Raw genomic sequence first — 15,444 nt, forward strand, 5'->3', positions numbered from 1 at the left:
CTTCATTAGTGGTAATTGTGGTTGCATTATGAAACACAAATATTTCTGGTTTTATTATTCTACATGTAGCAGCAAAGAAATATTTGTTAGCAGACAGCATTAACTTAATTCATGATTTATAAAAGAGAATAAATAGTGCTTCGTATTCAGTTTTACTATTTACCTATACAACATCTTCTGAAATGCTTTCTGTGTCACATGGATTCTAGTGGGTTTAATTTTAAAATTTATTCTGCATGATGCTATGATGGCGAACACAAAACAGTGAGCACTTAACAAGACCAAGGAACTTCACAGGAAAATGAAAGAATAGACAGTAACATTTAAAACACAAATCATTTAGGAGAGTACAAAGATCTCAGGATAGACTGGGGAATGTGGTAATAGAATCAAAATGTACTGTAATTACATGAGAACCACCTGGAAAGGGGAGGGGAGGGGAGGGGAGGGAAAAGAGGTGCTAACACAAGTAAACTGGAAGTCAGTGGGGGCTCTAAGACGAAATGCAAAAGAAACTACCTGAAAACTATCTAGCCAATACAGTTATTCCACATGGAATTGTAGGTTAGCCACTTCAAAACCATTCCTTATGTGTAACAGAATTAAACTAAGGAATGATGGATAGTAAGGAAAACATTCAAATTGATGTCAGATTTAGAAACAGCTGCCAGCTGTAAGTGAATCACAAGAGTATAAATATTTTTTGAAATACAATGCATTCTTTAGGGAGCAAGATGCTACATCCTAACAAATTCTTTATACTCCACATAGTTATTTTGTTGTTACAATAGAGTACACTGTATGATCTTTCCAACATTACAGAGATTGGCTCTCACATACACATTTGTAATAATTTCATTTTTCCTCTTCCTAAGGAAATACACAAGCTTTCTTGACTAATTTCTAGGACCACAAATAAATCTGAGTAGCTAGATCATATTATCTGGTATATGTAGCTAGAGTTTTCCTGGCTGGCCCACAGTCAGGACAAATCTCTGTCACCCGCCAGTCCCACAGCCTCTCAGACCCAATCAAGTAAACACAGAGACTTATATTGGTTACAAACTGTATGGCCGTGGCAGGCTTCTTGCTAACTGTTCTTACAGCTTAAATTAATCCATTTCCATTAATCTATACCTTGCCACATGGCTTGTGGCTTACTGGCATCTTCACATGCTGTTTCTCATCATGGCGGCTGGCAGTGTCTCTCTGACTCAGCCTTCCACTTCCCAGCTTTATTCTCCTCCTTGTCCCGCCTACACTTCCTGCCTAGCCAATGGCCAATCAGTGTTTTATTTATTGACCAATCAGAGCAACACATTTGCCATACAGAACATCCCACAGCAGGTATATAATACAGTCTTAGGAAATAGCATTTGGTGGAGGGTAAACTGATGATATTTTAAACAGAAATATGGGCACAAAAAAGAGAAAAGATGCTATGAGAAGGACATGAGGGAGGGAATCTATCTCAATGTCATTTCAGTCAGATTTCTTTCGTTTCTACTAAGGAAATCTACATATAGACCCAGAATTGTAAAGCAACATTTACTAAAATAAGGGCTCAGGAGACCAACTACAAGAAAAAGAAATGTTTTCAGAGCTCACACATGTAAGTAAAGTTCAAAAGTTTAGATCAAATAACTACAGAAAAAGTGGTAATAGGTTCCTTAGAAGCACCAAAGCAGGGACATGGTGAAACTCATGTTGATAAACTTAATTAAACAAAAACTTAGCGGGCACATTAAGAACTCTATGTGGTATGCTCATCGATTTCCAGAATTAATATTGTGGAAACAGCTACACAATCAAAAGTAATCTAGTTTCAATTCGATTCTCATCAAAATTCCAATGATATTTTTTTTTACAGAACTAAAGAAAAAAGAAATCCTAAATTTCATATGGAAACATAAAAGTCCTTGACTAACCATAAAAATTATGACCAAAAATAATAATTACCTGGTTTCAAGTCATAATACAAAGTCATAGTAACAGCAACTATATGGTACCAACACACACACAAAAAAAAAACCATATGTAGAGAAAAGGAACAGAATGGAGGAATAAGAAATAAACCCACGCCGGGCGGTGGTGGCGCACGCCTTTAATCCCAGCACTCGGGAGGCAGAGCCAGGCGGATCTCTGTGAGTTCGAGGCCAGCCTGGACTACCAAGTGAGTTCCAGGAAAGGCGCAAAGCTACACAGAGAAACCCTGTCTCGGAAAACCAAAAAAAAAAAAAAAAAAAAAAAAGAAATAAACCCACACAGTTATATCCACCTAATATGACAAAGGTATAAAAAACATACATTGGAGAAGATAAGTCTCATTAAAAAAAAAAAAAAGGTGCTAGGAAATATCCACATGTAGTCCCCTACTTTCACCCTATATATTCTCCCCACCCCCCAAAAAAACCTCAAAATGAATTGAAGACCTTAAGGGAAGATATAAAATGTTAAGGACTCAGGCACAGGAAAGCTCGGAAACCAATCTCAGCTGGTAAATGGACTACATAAAATGAAAGGCTTCTGCACAGCAATGAGGACAGCAGAAGGAACGGCCTATAAGATGGGAAACCTAGCCGGGCGGTGGTGGCGCACACCTTTAATCCCAGCACTCGGGAGGCAGAGCCAGGCGGATCTCTGTGAGTTCGAGGCCAGCCTGGGCTACCAAGTGAGTCCCAGGAAAGGCGCAAAGCTACACAGAGAAACCCTGTCTCGAAAAACCAAAAAAAAAAAAAAAAGATGGGAAACCTTTGTCAGCTGCACACTGGACAGGGATTAATATCTCCACTCTATAAAGACACTTAAATGATGGGCTGGAGAGATAGCTCAGTAGTTAAGAGCACTATCTGCTCTTCCAGAGGACCCAGGTTCAATTCCCAGCATCCACATGGCAGCTCACAACTGTCTTTACCTCCAGTTCCAGGGGATCTGACAGCCTCACACAGACATACATGCACGTGAAACATCAATGGAAGACAGACAGACAGACGGACGGACGGACGGACGGACGGGATGATAGATAGATAGATGGATGGATGGATGGATGGATGGATGGATGGATGGATGGATAGATAGATAGATAGATAGATAGATAGATAGATAGATAGATAGATAGATAGATAGATAGATAGATAGATAGATAATGAAGATTTTAGGGTGGAAAAGTTGAATATGGTTGGTGATGCATTAAAAAGGTGAGATAAGCCGGGCAATGGTGGCGCACGCCTTTAATCCCAGCACTCGGGAGGCAGAGGCAGGAGGATCTCTGTGAGTTCGAGGCCAGCCTGGTCTACAGAGCGAGATCCAGGAAAGGCGCACAGCTACACAGAGAAACCCTGTCTCGAAAAACCAAAAAAAAAAAAAAAGGTGAGATAAAGGCAAATGATTTAAGGAGATGCCAGTGGAGTTATGGCTTATCTAAGACTATTTCTCGATGCACTAGAAAACACATGACCAGTGTTAGCTAGCTACTTTCCAAAATTTGTTAAAGATCTGAAATTTTTAGTTAAACACTTTAAAAGGTGACATATATCTAGGGATTTTTCTGGTACGATATTACTAATATTTGACAAAGATAAGTTAAAAAATAAATTTAATTGCTCAGAAATGGAATTCCATCCTTTACGTCCTTAATCCAAGTGGAGACTAAGTAGTTCATTCCACATTTCCAAATGTTCTAAACCCGACCTGAAAAAATACTACAATTCTATTCTGTCCCCATCTATTATATTAAACTGTCAGGTGTGTTTGGGGTATTCTCATTTTTTCCCCCAGATTTAAAAAACAGTAAAGACATGTCAAATATTAAACAATAATCCCTTCAAGTTGGGAAATATCATTTAACAAATATTTCTATAGAACAAAAGCATTCACAAAAATAATTAGGACACATAAAGACTCCAAGCTACAAACATCCATTGAAACTGGTTCTTAAGGCCAATCTAGTACTGAAATCTACATTTCTTTCAGAATGGTGGGTAAGGCTTGTGGGTATATGGATGTCAAATATTAATGATGCCAAATGCAATAAAGCATGCCTATAGTACCAGTACTAGGAAAGCTAATGCAGGTGGATCAAGTTTGAAGCAAGACTCTATCTCAAATCAACAATAACCAAAAGAGTAAATGGCAAGGCATGATAGTGTGTGCTTGCTATGCCAACACTTGAGACAGAAAGATTAAGAGTTCAAGGTCAACCTCAGCTACATACTGAATTTAAGGCTAGTCTAGGCTACAGAATACCCTGACCAAAAAAAAGGGCAGAAATCTCACATGTATGGGCAAGGGAATATCTGAGATATTATAGATTAGACTTAATTCCTTCTATTAGTTAAACCTTCAGTGTACTTGTAGAGCGCATAAAAAAGCACAGGATAATTAAGAGTTGAAATTTTCAGAACCTGGTATTTCACATATGATTGTCACGTTAACTAGAACACAACCCTCTTTTCATAATTAACCTGTTCCTCTGAAAAAATACCCTAGACAAGGCCAAACAAAATGGCTGGCTCTGCAGAACAACCTAAGTTCGATCCCCAGAACACACAATAAAAAGAGAAAAACAACTCCCCTAAAATTGGCCTTTGACTTATATATGTGCTCTGTGGAATGCACAGTGTGCACACATACATACTCACAGACATACTGTTTAAAAAAAAAACTGACACAGGCAATCTAAGGGAGAAATGGTCTATTTTGGCTTACAGTTCCAAAGAGATACAGCCCATTAGGGCAATGAGGACACAGCAGGAGGCAAGGGAGGCATGGAGGAGAAAGCAAGTTAGTTGGTCACATTGCATCCACACTCAGTAGGTACACAGTGAACATGAAGTAGGGCCAGGATATCAAGCCTCAGGGCCCACCTTCCTCAACTTATGAAGGTTCCACAACTCTCCCAAATAGCATCATCCCCTTCTGGTAAACAAGTATCTCAGACACATGAGACTATTAGGACATTTCACATTCAAACCTCAATACCCCTAACTTCCATTTCTACACACACCACACTTGAGTAAAGTGACTTATTACATATCAGCAACTTCCTTCTATGCCTTTGTTTAGTATACTCATTTTGGAAAACTATGAGTTCATATTAATTCACAGAATACAAAAATGGATGAGAATCTCAAGGTGATCTGTTTTGTCTTGTTTTACCTCTTTTGTAATTTCTAAATTTCTTATGTGATCATCATTAGACTGACAAACCAAAACTTGCTATCCTTCCCTTCCCAAGAAGTCACATAGCTGCTTCCTTCTACAGTGGACCTGGACTTCGTGCACACTATTCTTTGGACCCGAGTCATCTGTCACTCCCACTTACTTCACTTTTTCTTCTTCCTACATAGCGCTCTTTAGCTTCTCCTAATTCTGGCAAAGATTACACAGAAATAGTTATAAATACACTATTAGTGTTTACATCAATTAGCAAAAATTGTTTTTTAGATACCGAGAAGAAATAAACTCTAAAATAACTTCAATAGTACCCTTCCTTACCAACTATTTTCAAAAATGATTGTGGAACTTCTAAGTGCTCACCAACACATGCTGAACTTCTGTAGGAAAAAAGAATCTACATTTGCATAAAATATCATGAATCTGAGCTGGAGAGATGGCTCAATCATTAAAAGCTAGGCTCACAACCAAAAATATCATGAACCTAAAACGAAGAATTGCTAAGTAAAGGAATACATATGTAAATAGCCTTGGAAACAAATCTTAACCAAAATAAAAACAATCATCTTAAAAATGTTCTATAACTCTTCACCTAAAACAAATTACTCAAACAAATGTCCTCACAGTGTAAGTTTACATGTTACTGTTATGTAACGTCCCATCACTTATTTTACTGATGATTTCTGTGATGGTTGATCTCAAATCACCTAAGAGACAAGCATTCAGTTATATCTGAGAGACTGTCTAGATTATGTTAGCCTCTGGAAATGTCTGTAAGAGATTAGCTAAATCACATGAACTGAGGTGAGAAGCCTCTCCCTGAATGTAGACGGCACTACTTCAGGCACTAGGATCCTATACTACATGAAGAAGAGAAAGCTAACTGAGCCCACTACTCACACCCACCTCTCCTTCCTGCATGGGTGCAGTGTGATCATCTTCCTGAAGGGCCTGCCACAGAAACTTATGATGATGAACTGTACCTCTGCCTTCCTTAAGATACTTTTGCCAAAAATAAGTAATCAAAAGTTTAACTCAAATTGAGGAAAAGATAGTACAGTAAATAATATTAAAAATTTAGACTTCAAAGATTCTGCAAACTATTCATTTTAACTTCTTTAACTTTTTCTGCTAAGAATATAAAGAATAATGATGCTGGCAGAGTTTATTAAGTATTTTGTGTATATTACCACAGTTTAAGATCTGCTTAAGGAATACTGATGATTAATTTGAAGAAAAATGGTCTTTCAGTATATTTTAAGTGACACAATGATTTCTTCAGATTACTATACATCAAAAACATTCATTTTTACGACCATCTAGAAAAAAAAATAAATTTTTATATTTTTACCTGGTCTAGGTACAGGCTGGGCTGCAGGAGTTTGAGTCTTACGGGCAGATGCACCTTCCTTTAAAAGATAAAAATTGATGCATGACATCAAAGTTCGTTTACATAGCAATCAACCATTTTAAAAAGATCTGATATTGCTCTCCCATTCAGTCAGTCATTTGGCCAAGGTCTATAAGTTTAAAAAATAAAACATTTAAGAGGCTGAGACAGGAAGACTGTTGCATGTTTAAGAACAGCTTGTACTATAAAGTGAGTTCTAGGCCATTCTGAGCTACATGAGACCCTGTCTTAAAAGACCCCTGACCCTAAAAAAAAAAAATCTACCACTGCAGCAGCCAGAGCAGACCTTCAAGCCATGCCTTGTCTTCCATGATGAACTAGACCCTAAAATCATGAGGCAAAATACACAAGTAAGCAAAGTCCTAGTTATCTTTTATACTATTTTTAGCAAGGTATATTAATGAAGGTATTTAATGGAAATTTACATTGTTACCAAGCAATATTCTTAATGATTTGTTTAATTGTGAAAAAAATACTAATATTTTCAGAAACAGAGCTACTTGACTTTTTTTTTTTGTAACTTTTGAAATTTATTTTTAATGAAGTGCTGGGGATCAAGCTTAAGGCCATGCTCACGCCAGACAGTCAGTCTATGACTAAGACACATTCTAGTCCACCTATTTAAAGTTAACTCAAACCTTTTTCCTCTAAAAGTGCAAAAATGGGTAAATGATACATAATCTCATGTTAGAAAGATATAATGACACTTTTTGGTACATCTTAAAAGCAGGTAACTATTTCAAATAATTGAATGTCTTTAAAATAGCCAGGGAAAACAGGCCAGTATTATGGCTTGGCAGGTAGGGATGAGATCAATCCCCTTAAGCCACTTGGTGGAAGGAGAGACTCTTGTAGTGTTTTCACCTCCACATGCATTGCCCACACACACAAATAATATATGTAAAAAATTTAAATATTCAGAAAAAATACATTTACAAAAAGGAGTTCCGTTATATTTAAACTACAAGCAAATAAGAATCTTTAAAAACTAAATATTAAATCTCAATTACTGATGTAATTGAGATGTAATAGGAGTAAGAAAATATACAAAAAGTTGAAGTATACTAAGGAAGACACCTATGAGACACTTTAATTAATAAGACATCTGCCTGTTGTGCAACGGTTTCTATTATATTCACAACAATTTTTACACAATTTTCTTTGCAGAAAGCTTCAAACATAATTTACGCTTCAAAGCTATTGTTGCATGGAGCCCTTATCCTCACTGTATTCAACAGAAGAGGATTTGACAAGTACCAAAATCAGTTACAGTTCCACAACCCAAATCACTATTACCACAAGAAACACTTAACAATTACCAAATGTTTATTAAAACTTGAGATTTTACATGAAAAATAATTTAGAATTGCAAAATATTCCACAGCACTTTTAAAAACTAACAAGGGAACACCTTCACTGTTAGTATAATGGTACTCCTAGCCTTCAGTTACAATGCCATAGAAACCATTATTTTTTAGAAAAAAAATAAAAAAACAACAGCTACAATGTTTATTAGCAAGAAACCCTTGGGGTCCAAAGCCCTGAAAGATGCCAAGTTATCTTTCCGGAATACACTCTCTTTTAGGCAGTTAGTGGACACGCTGTATCTAGCAGTTACTCTGAGAGCTGACTTCACTAATGTATTCATTTTGTGAAAATCTGTGAAGCTTATTTACCATAAGAGTATCATCTTCTAAATTCACATAAAAACTGAAATGTAACGGAATATGAGCTATCAGTAAAGTGAAATGTTTAGTAGCATAAGTTAGGAAATTTTCTGATATATTTATCTCTAAGATCATCTTCAGAGACTTGTTTCATTTCTCTTTGGAATTCCACTGCCTAGAACACAGTAGGCACCAATCACTGGTCAACTCAATGTATGGTGGCTTTTTTTTTTTTCTTCGAGACAGGGTTTCTCTGTGTATCCTTGCGCCTTTCCTGGATCTCTCTCTGTAGACCAGGCTGGCCTTGAACTCACAGAGATCCACCTGCCTCTGCCTCCCGGAGTGCTAGGATTAAAGATGTGCACCACCACCGCCCGGCTGGCTTTTTTTCTTTAAATCAAAATAGATTAGGCAAAAGACTAGAGCTTGGAAGCAACAGAAACAAAACACCTTTTTGTCCATCACAAATAACATATAGGAATTTCTGTCTACTTTTAATAAGTTCAAACCTTGATCCTTTTAAATACTATTAATGCTTTCTGTTTGCACAATGAGCAATCCTTGCTTAATGAAGCAATCATTCCCTGGTCATAGGAAATAAATCCCATTCCTTGGTCACTGAAAAAGGCACACATTCTAAACTAGGTCAACAAAAGTCCTTTCCTGGGACTACTTCTTACAAATAAGAGCTACCTGATAAGAATTCTAACCATAAGGCTGAACTACGTACGAGGTATGCCTAGAACAGTGACATCATTTGATTCAAGAAGATAACTTACTAGCATAAAAGACAGAGGAAGTATAAATAAATACATATGAAAGGAATACAATTCTCTTTGTTAACATCTATTACCTTGTCCTACTGGCTTTCAAGTTCTACTTTTCCTCTAGTAATTCGTCATAACATGAATCATTAAACTCCCTCATCTCACTCTGCGTACTATGCACATATCTTTTAGCCTCAACTCGTTGGATCAAATTTCTGTGAGCTGCAAAAGAAAGATTATCTTTTTCAGTTTATACAAATTGAGTTATCTAAATCACTGCAGTACAGTTTTGGTTAATTTGACTCCACACACAGTTATACAGTGTGACACAACAGTACTTTATCAACAAGACAAAACTCAGAAGCTCCTTACTGTGTCATTCATTGGGAGTCGCTTCCAGGCCTCCTAGCAAGTGCCCAGTTTAAAAAGCATGTTATACTTGGATCTCCGTTCTTCTGAAACTGCCTAAGAGATCTGAGAAATGGTAAAACACAATTCTACCACTCTCTACCGTGAAGATGAAAAGGTGAAATATTTTCAAAGTTATATATAGCTGTGTGTCTGGCATGAATTAATAAGAACAGTAATTTGGCAGTAACACTAAACAGACTGCCAATACTATTGGTTTTGGTTTTGGGTATTTTTAAAGATATTAAGACTGCTAGAAACAGTCGTGAAAATAAAGTTATCAGCAGAAACAACCAAAGGAGCTGACAAACGGCTAACTGGAGAGGAAACTTGCTTTCTCTTGGGGGGAAATCTAGCATTACAGCTAGCTGCGTTAAGACATGAGCTATTTTGGGAAAGTTAAAATAACTCAGTTATACAGAAGGAAAAACAGTGACAGAGCTGCATTTCCAAGATATAAGAAAGAAAACAAAGTAAGGTATGTTCTTTACAAGTAACTCTTCGTTGTTTTATTTTAGTGAATGAGATAATCTAAGATCTTCTGGCACTGGGAAATGAATATCTGCTCCTTAAACAAGTAGGCAAAAGTATGTGTCAGGTGTGGTAGTACACATCTGTCATGCTAGTAACTGGGAAGGCAAGGCTAGGAAGACACCAGGAACTCACTGGCTAGCTAGAAATACTCTAAAGGTAAAATAGTTACTGAAGTTGGTTTTAATAGCTTTATTTACAGGAACCTGAAATACTGAAGTCTTAATGAAGAAAACAAAGAACATATCTAAAGACACATTTATATTCTACAAATGACAGCAAATAATGTTTTTAAAATTCTGTTAACTTGGGACTAGAGAAATGGTTCAACAGTTAAGAGCATACACTGCTCTTACAGAAGACACAATTCAGTGTCCAGAACCTACTTCAGGAGCTCATAACTGTCTATGATGCCAGCTCCAGGAGGATCCAATGCCTCTGGCCTCCAAGGTCACCTGCACTCATATGTACATACACACAAACACACAAACTAGCATAAAGTTATTATACTACTGCATGTTTTTATCTTTATCAAGGCAAGCTACTGCTGTGAAGTTTGGATTTAAAAACTAGAATTCTTAAACAGAACAACACTTAAACATTTGAATTTTAAGCACACTAGGGAGGTTTTTGCTGGGGATTTTGTTGTTGTTTTGAAAAGAACTGCTATACAACAGGAAACTGGGACTGAAGATGTGCTCAGTGAGTGGCAGACACCATTCCTAGCAGATGAGCTATCCTGTCTTCAATCCCCACTGTGTACTGTGGGGAGCACACCTCACACAGCCACACAGCCACATGGGGAAAATATTTTTTTAAAAAGCATATGTACTCAATGTTTGTCAACACACAACACAGTTAACATAATTAAAAAGCATAGCATTTTCTTCTCTGTTAACATGCAAATAAAGGGCTCTCAATTTTGAAAAGATCAAAAGAACTTTTTCCATGTCCAGGACATAACTAAGTACTTGAATACCCAGGTCATATTCTTGTTCTTGCCCAACCTCAAAGCAAATGATGAAAGTGGTACTGTGTCTACTTTGAAGGTGAAACTATTAAACTAAAAATACAAGTAACTTGTCCCAGGCCACATCACTAAGTACAAAACAAATGATCTGTTTTTATTCTAAAGTGTGTGCCCTAAGTGCTTTAAGTCACTGCCTCCCCCTTTAAAGCCTTCCAGGACAATCTTGACTTTTCTCTTTCATTTGCTCTCCTCCCATAAGCAAATGTTCCATCTCTGTGACCTTTTACCATTTTTCTTCAATGGAATATTGGGAATTCTAACCTGAGGAACAAGCAGGAAAAAGAAGACATCCAAGAAAGGAAGCAGTACATAGTTTTCGATTGCAAAGTTTACACACAGAAAAACTTATACATAGTTTAAACATAGAAAAGACTGCAAAGGTGGCTCCTTCAGTGAAGTGTTTGTTGCACAAGCTTAGTGACCCAAGTTCAGATCCCAGCAGCCATGGTAAGAGCCAGGTGTGGTAAGACAGGTCTTAATTCTATCTCTAGGAAGGAGAAGACAGGAAGATGCCTGGAGGTCACCAACCAGCCACCAAAGCTTGACCTCTAGCCGCCATGTGTATACACACACCTGCAGACACAATTACATGTATATACATGTGGGGGGTGGAGAGAAGAGGAGAGAGAAGGAAAGACAGTGCATAAGCACAAACGACCAAGTTCACACTCAATAGCAAGTGAGCTCATACTAGGCAACACACATCAAAGTAAACCTCAGCAATTCCACACATGAAAATATTATTATGAACACATTCTACAGTGCTCTAGGTGACAAAAATACACACACACACACACACACACACACACACACACACACACACACACACACACAAATGCTGTGCTTCTATGCTAATAGTAAAAAGTCTGAAAAATAAATGAAGAAAACAATTCTACTAATAATACTATTAAAGTAATGATGTTTAGGAACTAACTTTAGCCAAGGTGGTATAGCTTTGGGTCAATAAAATTTGTAACATTCCTGAAAGGACATAAATAAAAATATGCCTCTGTTTCTGGATTTTTAGAATTACTATGTTAGGATTTGCATACTACTACCTGAAATCACATACATACTCAATAATTGCTATTAAACTCCCAGTTTTTGCAGGAATAGAACAACCTACCCTAAAATTCACAGAAAATCGTAAATAACTTCAAACAACTAATCTTGGAAAGAAGACACAAACTATAAAATTCAAACTTCCAAATTCAATACTTACTACAAAGCTATAGCAATTAAAACAATGCATCACTGAGATCAAGACAGACAGTATAGATTGGTGGAAGAGGAAATAAACTCCCATTTGACAAGAGTGCCAAAATCATCTGAGAAAGGAATCTTCAAAGAACGGTGCTGGAAAAAGTGGTATTAACATGTAAAAGAACGAATATCCACCAGTACCTTATACTATATACAAAAAACAATTTATATAAGATCACAGGACCATATTTGAAAGTTAAAGGTATATAATGAGAGAAAAGTTTTACAATATGGAATCTGACATTGGAGTATTGATATGAAGCAAAAACTAGAGTTGATAACAATGTTTATATGATAAAACAGATTTCCTCAAAATTAAAAACAGCACTAATGGCAGAGCTGAAAATATAACTCATAGAATGGGAGAAAGTTTTTTTCAAGTCATTTTTCTCATTAAAAATTAATGTCCAGAACATAAAGAAAATCCTTTCATTTTAGCACAAACAGTAACAAATATAAAAGATTCAATTCAAAAAAGGTGTAGGACTTCAACAGAAAATTCTCTCGAGCATATATATGAATAACCAATAAGCACATGAAAATACGTAAAACACCACTAGTCTTTTGAGAAATGAGATACCATGTCAACCTCATTAGAACAGTTACATGACATTAAAAAAAGGGAAGTAGAGGAGCTGCAGAAATGGCTCAGCCGTTGAGAACACATAGTGCTTTTACAGAGGATCTGAACTCAGTACCTAGCATGAATATTAGGCAGCTCACAATGCCTATAATTCTAGCTATAGGCACCTATATTCACACTTACATAACCCAAACGTACATAGACATACATACACACAATTTTTAAAATAAAATGAAACTTAAAAAGATAAGCACAACACAAAAAAATCAGAACCCTCAGTGCAAGGTTGGCATGAATGTAAAACAACTATGACAGTGGTTGAAGACATTCAAGACAGAGTAACGATCCATACCAACAATTCTAGTCATGGGTACCTACCAAAAAGAACTGAAGATTGGGACTTGATAGATACCTGTGCCCTTATGCTTGGAGCAATAGTATTTGAACAGTAGCCAGAGTGAGAACAACCCATTAACAACTCTAACAGATGAATGGATAAACAAAATAATGAGACACACAATTTCTTCTACCCAGTTTTAAAAAAGAAAATAAAACTCTCAAATACAATATAATGTTGATGAAAACTGAAAATATAATGCTAAATGAATTAAATAAAACACAGAAAAACAAGTATTCTATGACTTCACATATATGAGGTACCCAAAATAGTCCAATTTGGAGACAAAAGGCAGATTAGTCATTAATAGGGTCTGAGTGCAAGAGGGAATGGGAGAATTACTGGCTAATAAGTATACACACTTTTTTTTTCTGAAATGGAAAACTCAAGAGTATCAGTGACAATTGCACACTTTAAATGTCGAGATGGTACCACTGAATTGTGAACTTGGAAATGGATAAAATGGCATATGTTACAGATATTTATGATTAAAAGAAAAGAATACGCTTAAGTTACTAGGAATATGCCAAGATGGCAAAATTCAAGTATCCTCCATGACACTAGAATTGGGCAAAGTCAAGGAAACAAAGGATAAACAATACTGAAAGCATCAGTCATAAAGAGACCATAGGAAAGTGGAATAATCTAGACATATACAAAAGTCAAACAGCAAAAATGAGGTCAGTCCACTGAGCTTGGGGTATGAGAGAAACTAACATTCTTCTCCACATTAGCCAGCTAGTTCTGCTTAAAGAAACCAAAGTCAGTTCTATGCCGCGAACAAGCCCACTTGGTGGTTCTTTCAAGCCTGCAGTTAGCAGGTTTAGTGTGAAAGTGATGCCTAGTCACCACTGAAAAAGAAATTCACTCCGACATCCTCTATACCTCAGAAAGCTATGACCAGTTACCTCCTTGAAAAGAAAAATATCTGAGAAAATGCTTCACTTGGAGTAACAAATATAAATTGTGGAGCCTAGGCATACCCAACTACAGTCCCTGAGGAAGCTACACACCAATACACCGAGAATAAAGGGTGGCAGGAGGTTCACATGGCAAAAAGCTTAGAGGTGCACAGTGACCCTGATTTCTCTGGCAAGAGGTAAGATAATGATAGAGACTGAGAGCCCTGAGCCACAAGTCAAGAGGCAGCTCAGGGTGGCAACAAACATGCTCAGAACTGAAAGCTCTAGAATGATGGTTGATGGGACACTCCCCAGAGCCTCACTCCTCCCTAACGGGTTCCAAATTAGAAAGCACTGAGAAAGTCCTCCAGTACTAGAATTGCCTCTCCCACACAAGAGCAAACTCAGGAGATTGCTCTGTTCTCAATGTTAGATACACAAAGGGACACAAATTTCAGAGCATTCTCCAACAAATGACAATCGGTTTGGCCTACAGACTGCAAAGCCAGAGGTGGTCAGCAGTGTGGTCCCTGATATTCAAGAATGAGAAAAGCCACTAAAGTGACTGCAGCGCTGTCTGTTAAGCAATGTTCCAGCATTCTGAGCACAGCACAAGTGCAGGACTTAAACAGTCACCAACTTCCAATAACAATCCCTTCTACTGGCAATATCCTCTTCTAAAATATTGAAAAAGAAAATGCTCCAATACAGTGTTTCATGACTGAGACTTTTACTTGTCCTGTGTTCATTTTTCTTCAGATTTCATATATTCTATAAAATTTTAATTCTAAAAACAGCCAAAGTTTTCTTTATTTTTCATTTTGTGTTAACTGTGCTCATGGGTTTTTCTTTAGTGGGGTCAGTTTTTTGAATTTCATTTTTTTTTCTCTCTCTCTTCTCAACATTCACCTATCTTGCTTCTCCTTTTATTTAGCCCAGGCTCTTCACCTCTTCTTTTCTGTCCCCTTCATAATATTTGACTTCATACCTTACTCTATATGATCACTTACTCCTATAGTCACTGATGGTATAAGAGTCAACATTAATAAACTTATTAATAAAATGTATTTCTAGAGAATGCATGGCTCAATGGATAAAGAGCTTGCTGCTCAAACATTGAGGATTGGCATTTGAATCCCCAGATCCTACGTAAAGACAGATGCAGTAGTTTCTATCTATAATCCCAACATTACTTTGGCAAGATATAGAAGTCAATATAAAAAAAAAAATTATAAAAAAAAAATGTCATTTACATTTAAGAGACAGAGGGATGGAGGGAGGGAGGGAAGAGGGAACTTGAAATCACTACG

General features: G+C 36.8%; 1 protein-coding gene across 1 annotated transcript in view; it reads right to left on the reverse strand.

The window, feature by feature from the left end:
* Cdc73 (cell division cycle 73) overlaps positions 1–15,444 on the reverse strand; it is a 114,107-nt gene that overhangs the window by 31,394 nt on the left and 67,269 nt on the right. Inside the window, exon 11 of the mRNA XM_052737111.1 lies at positions 6,527–6,584. Coding sequence (XP_052593071.1) covers positions 6,527–6,584 — 58 coding nt within the window. The remainder of the gene's footprint in view (positions 1–6,526; positions 6,585–15,444) is intronic.

Source organism: Peromyscus californicus, unplaced genomic scaffold (assembly GCF_007827085.1).
Source record: "Peromyscus californicus insignis strain IS unplaced genomic scaffold, ASM782708v3 Scaffold_14__1_contigs__length_90479793_seg_2, whole genome shotgun sequence".
NCBI classification, from domain to species: domain Eukaryota; kingdom Metazoa; phylum Chordata; class Mammalia; order Rodentia; family Cricetidae; genus Peromyscus; species Peromyscus californicus.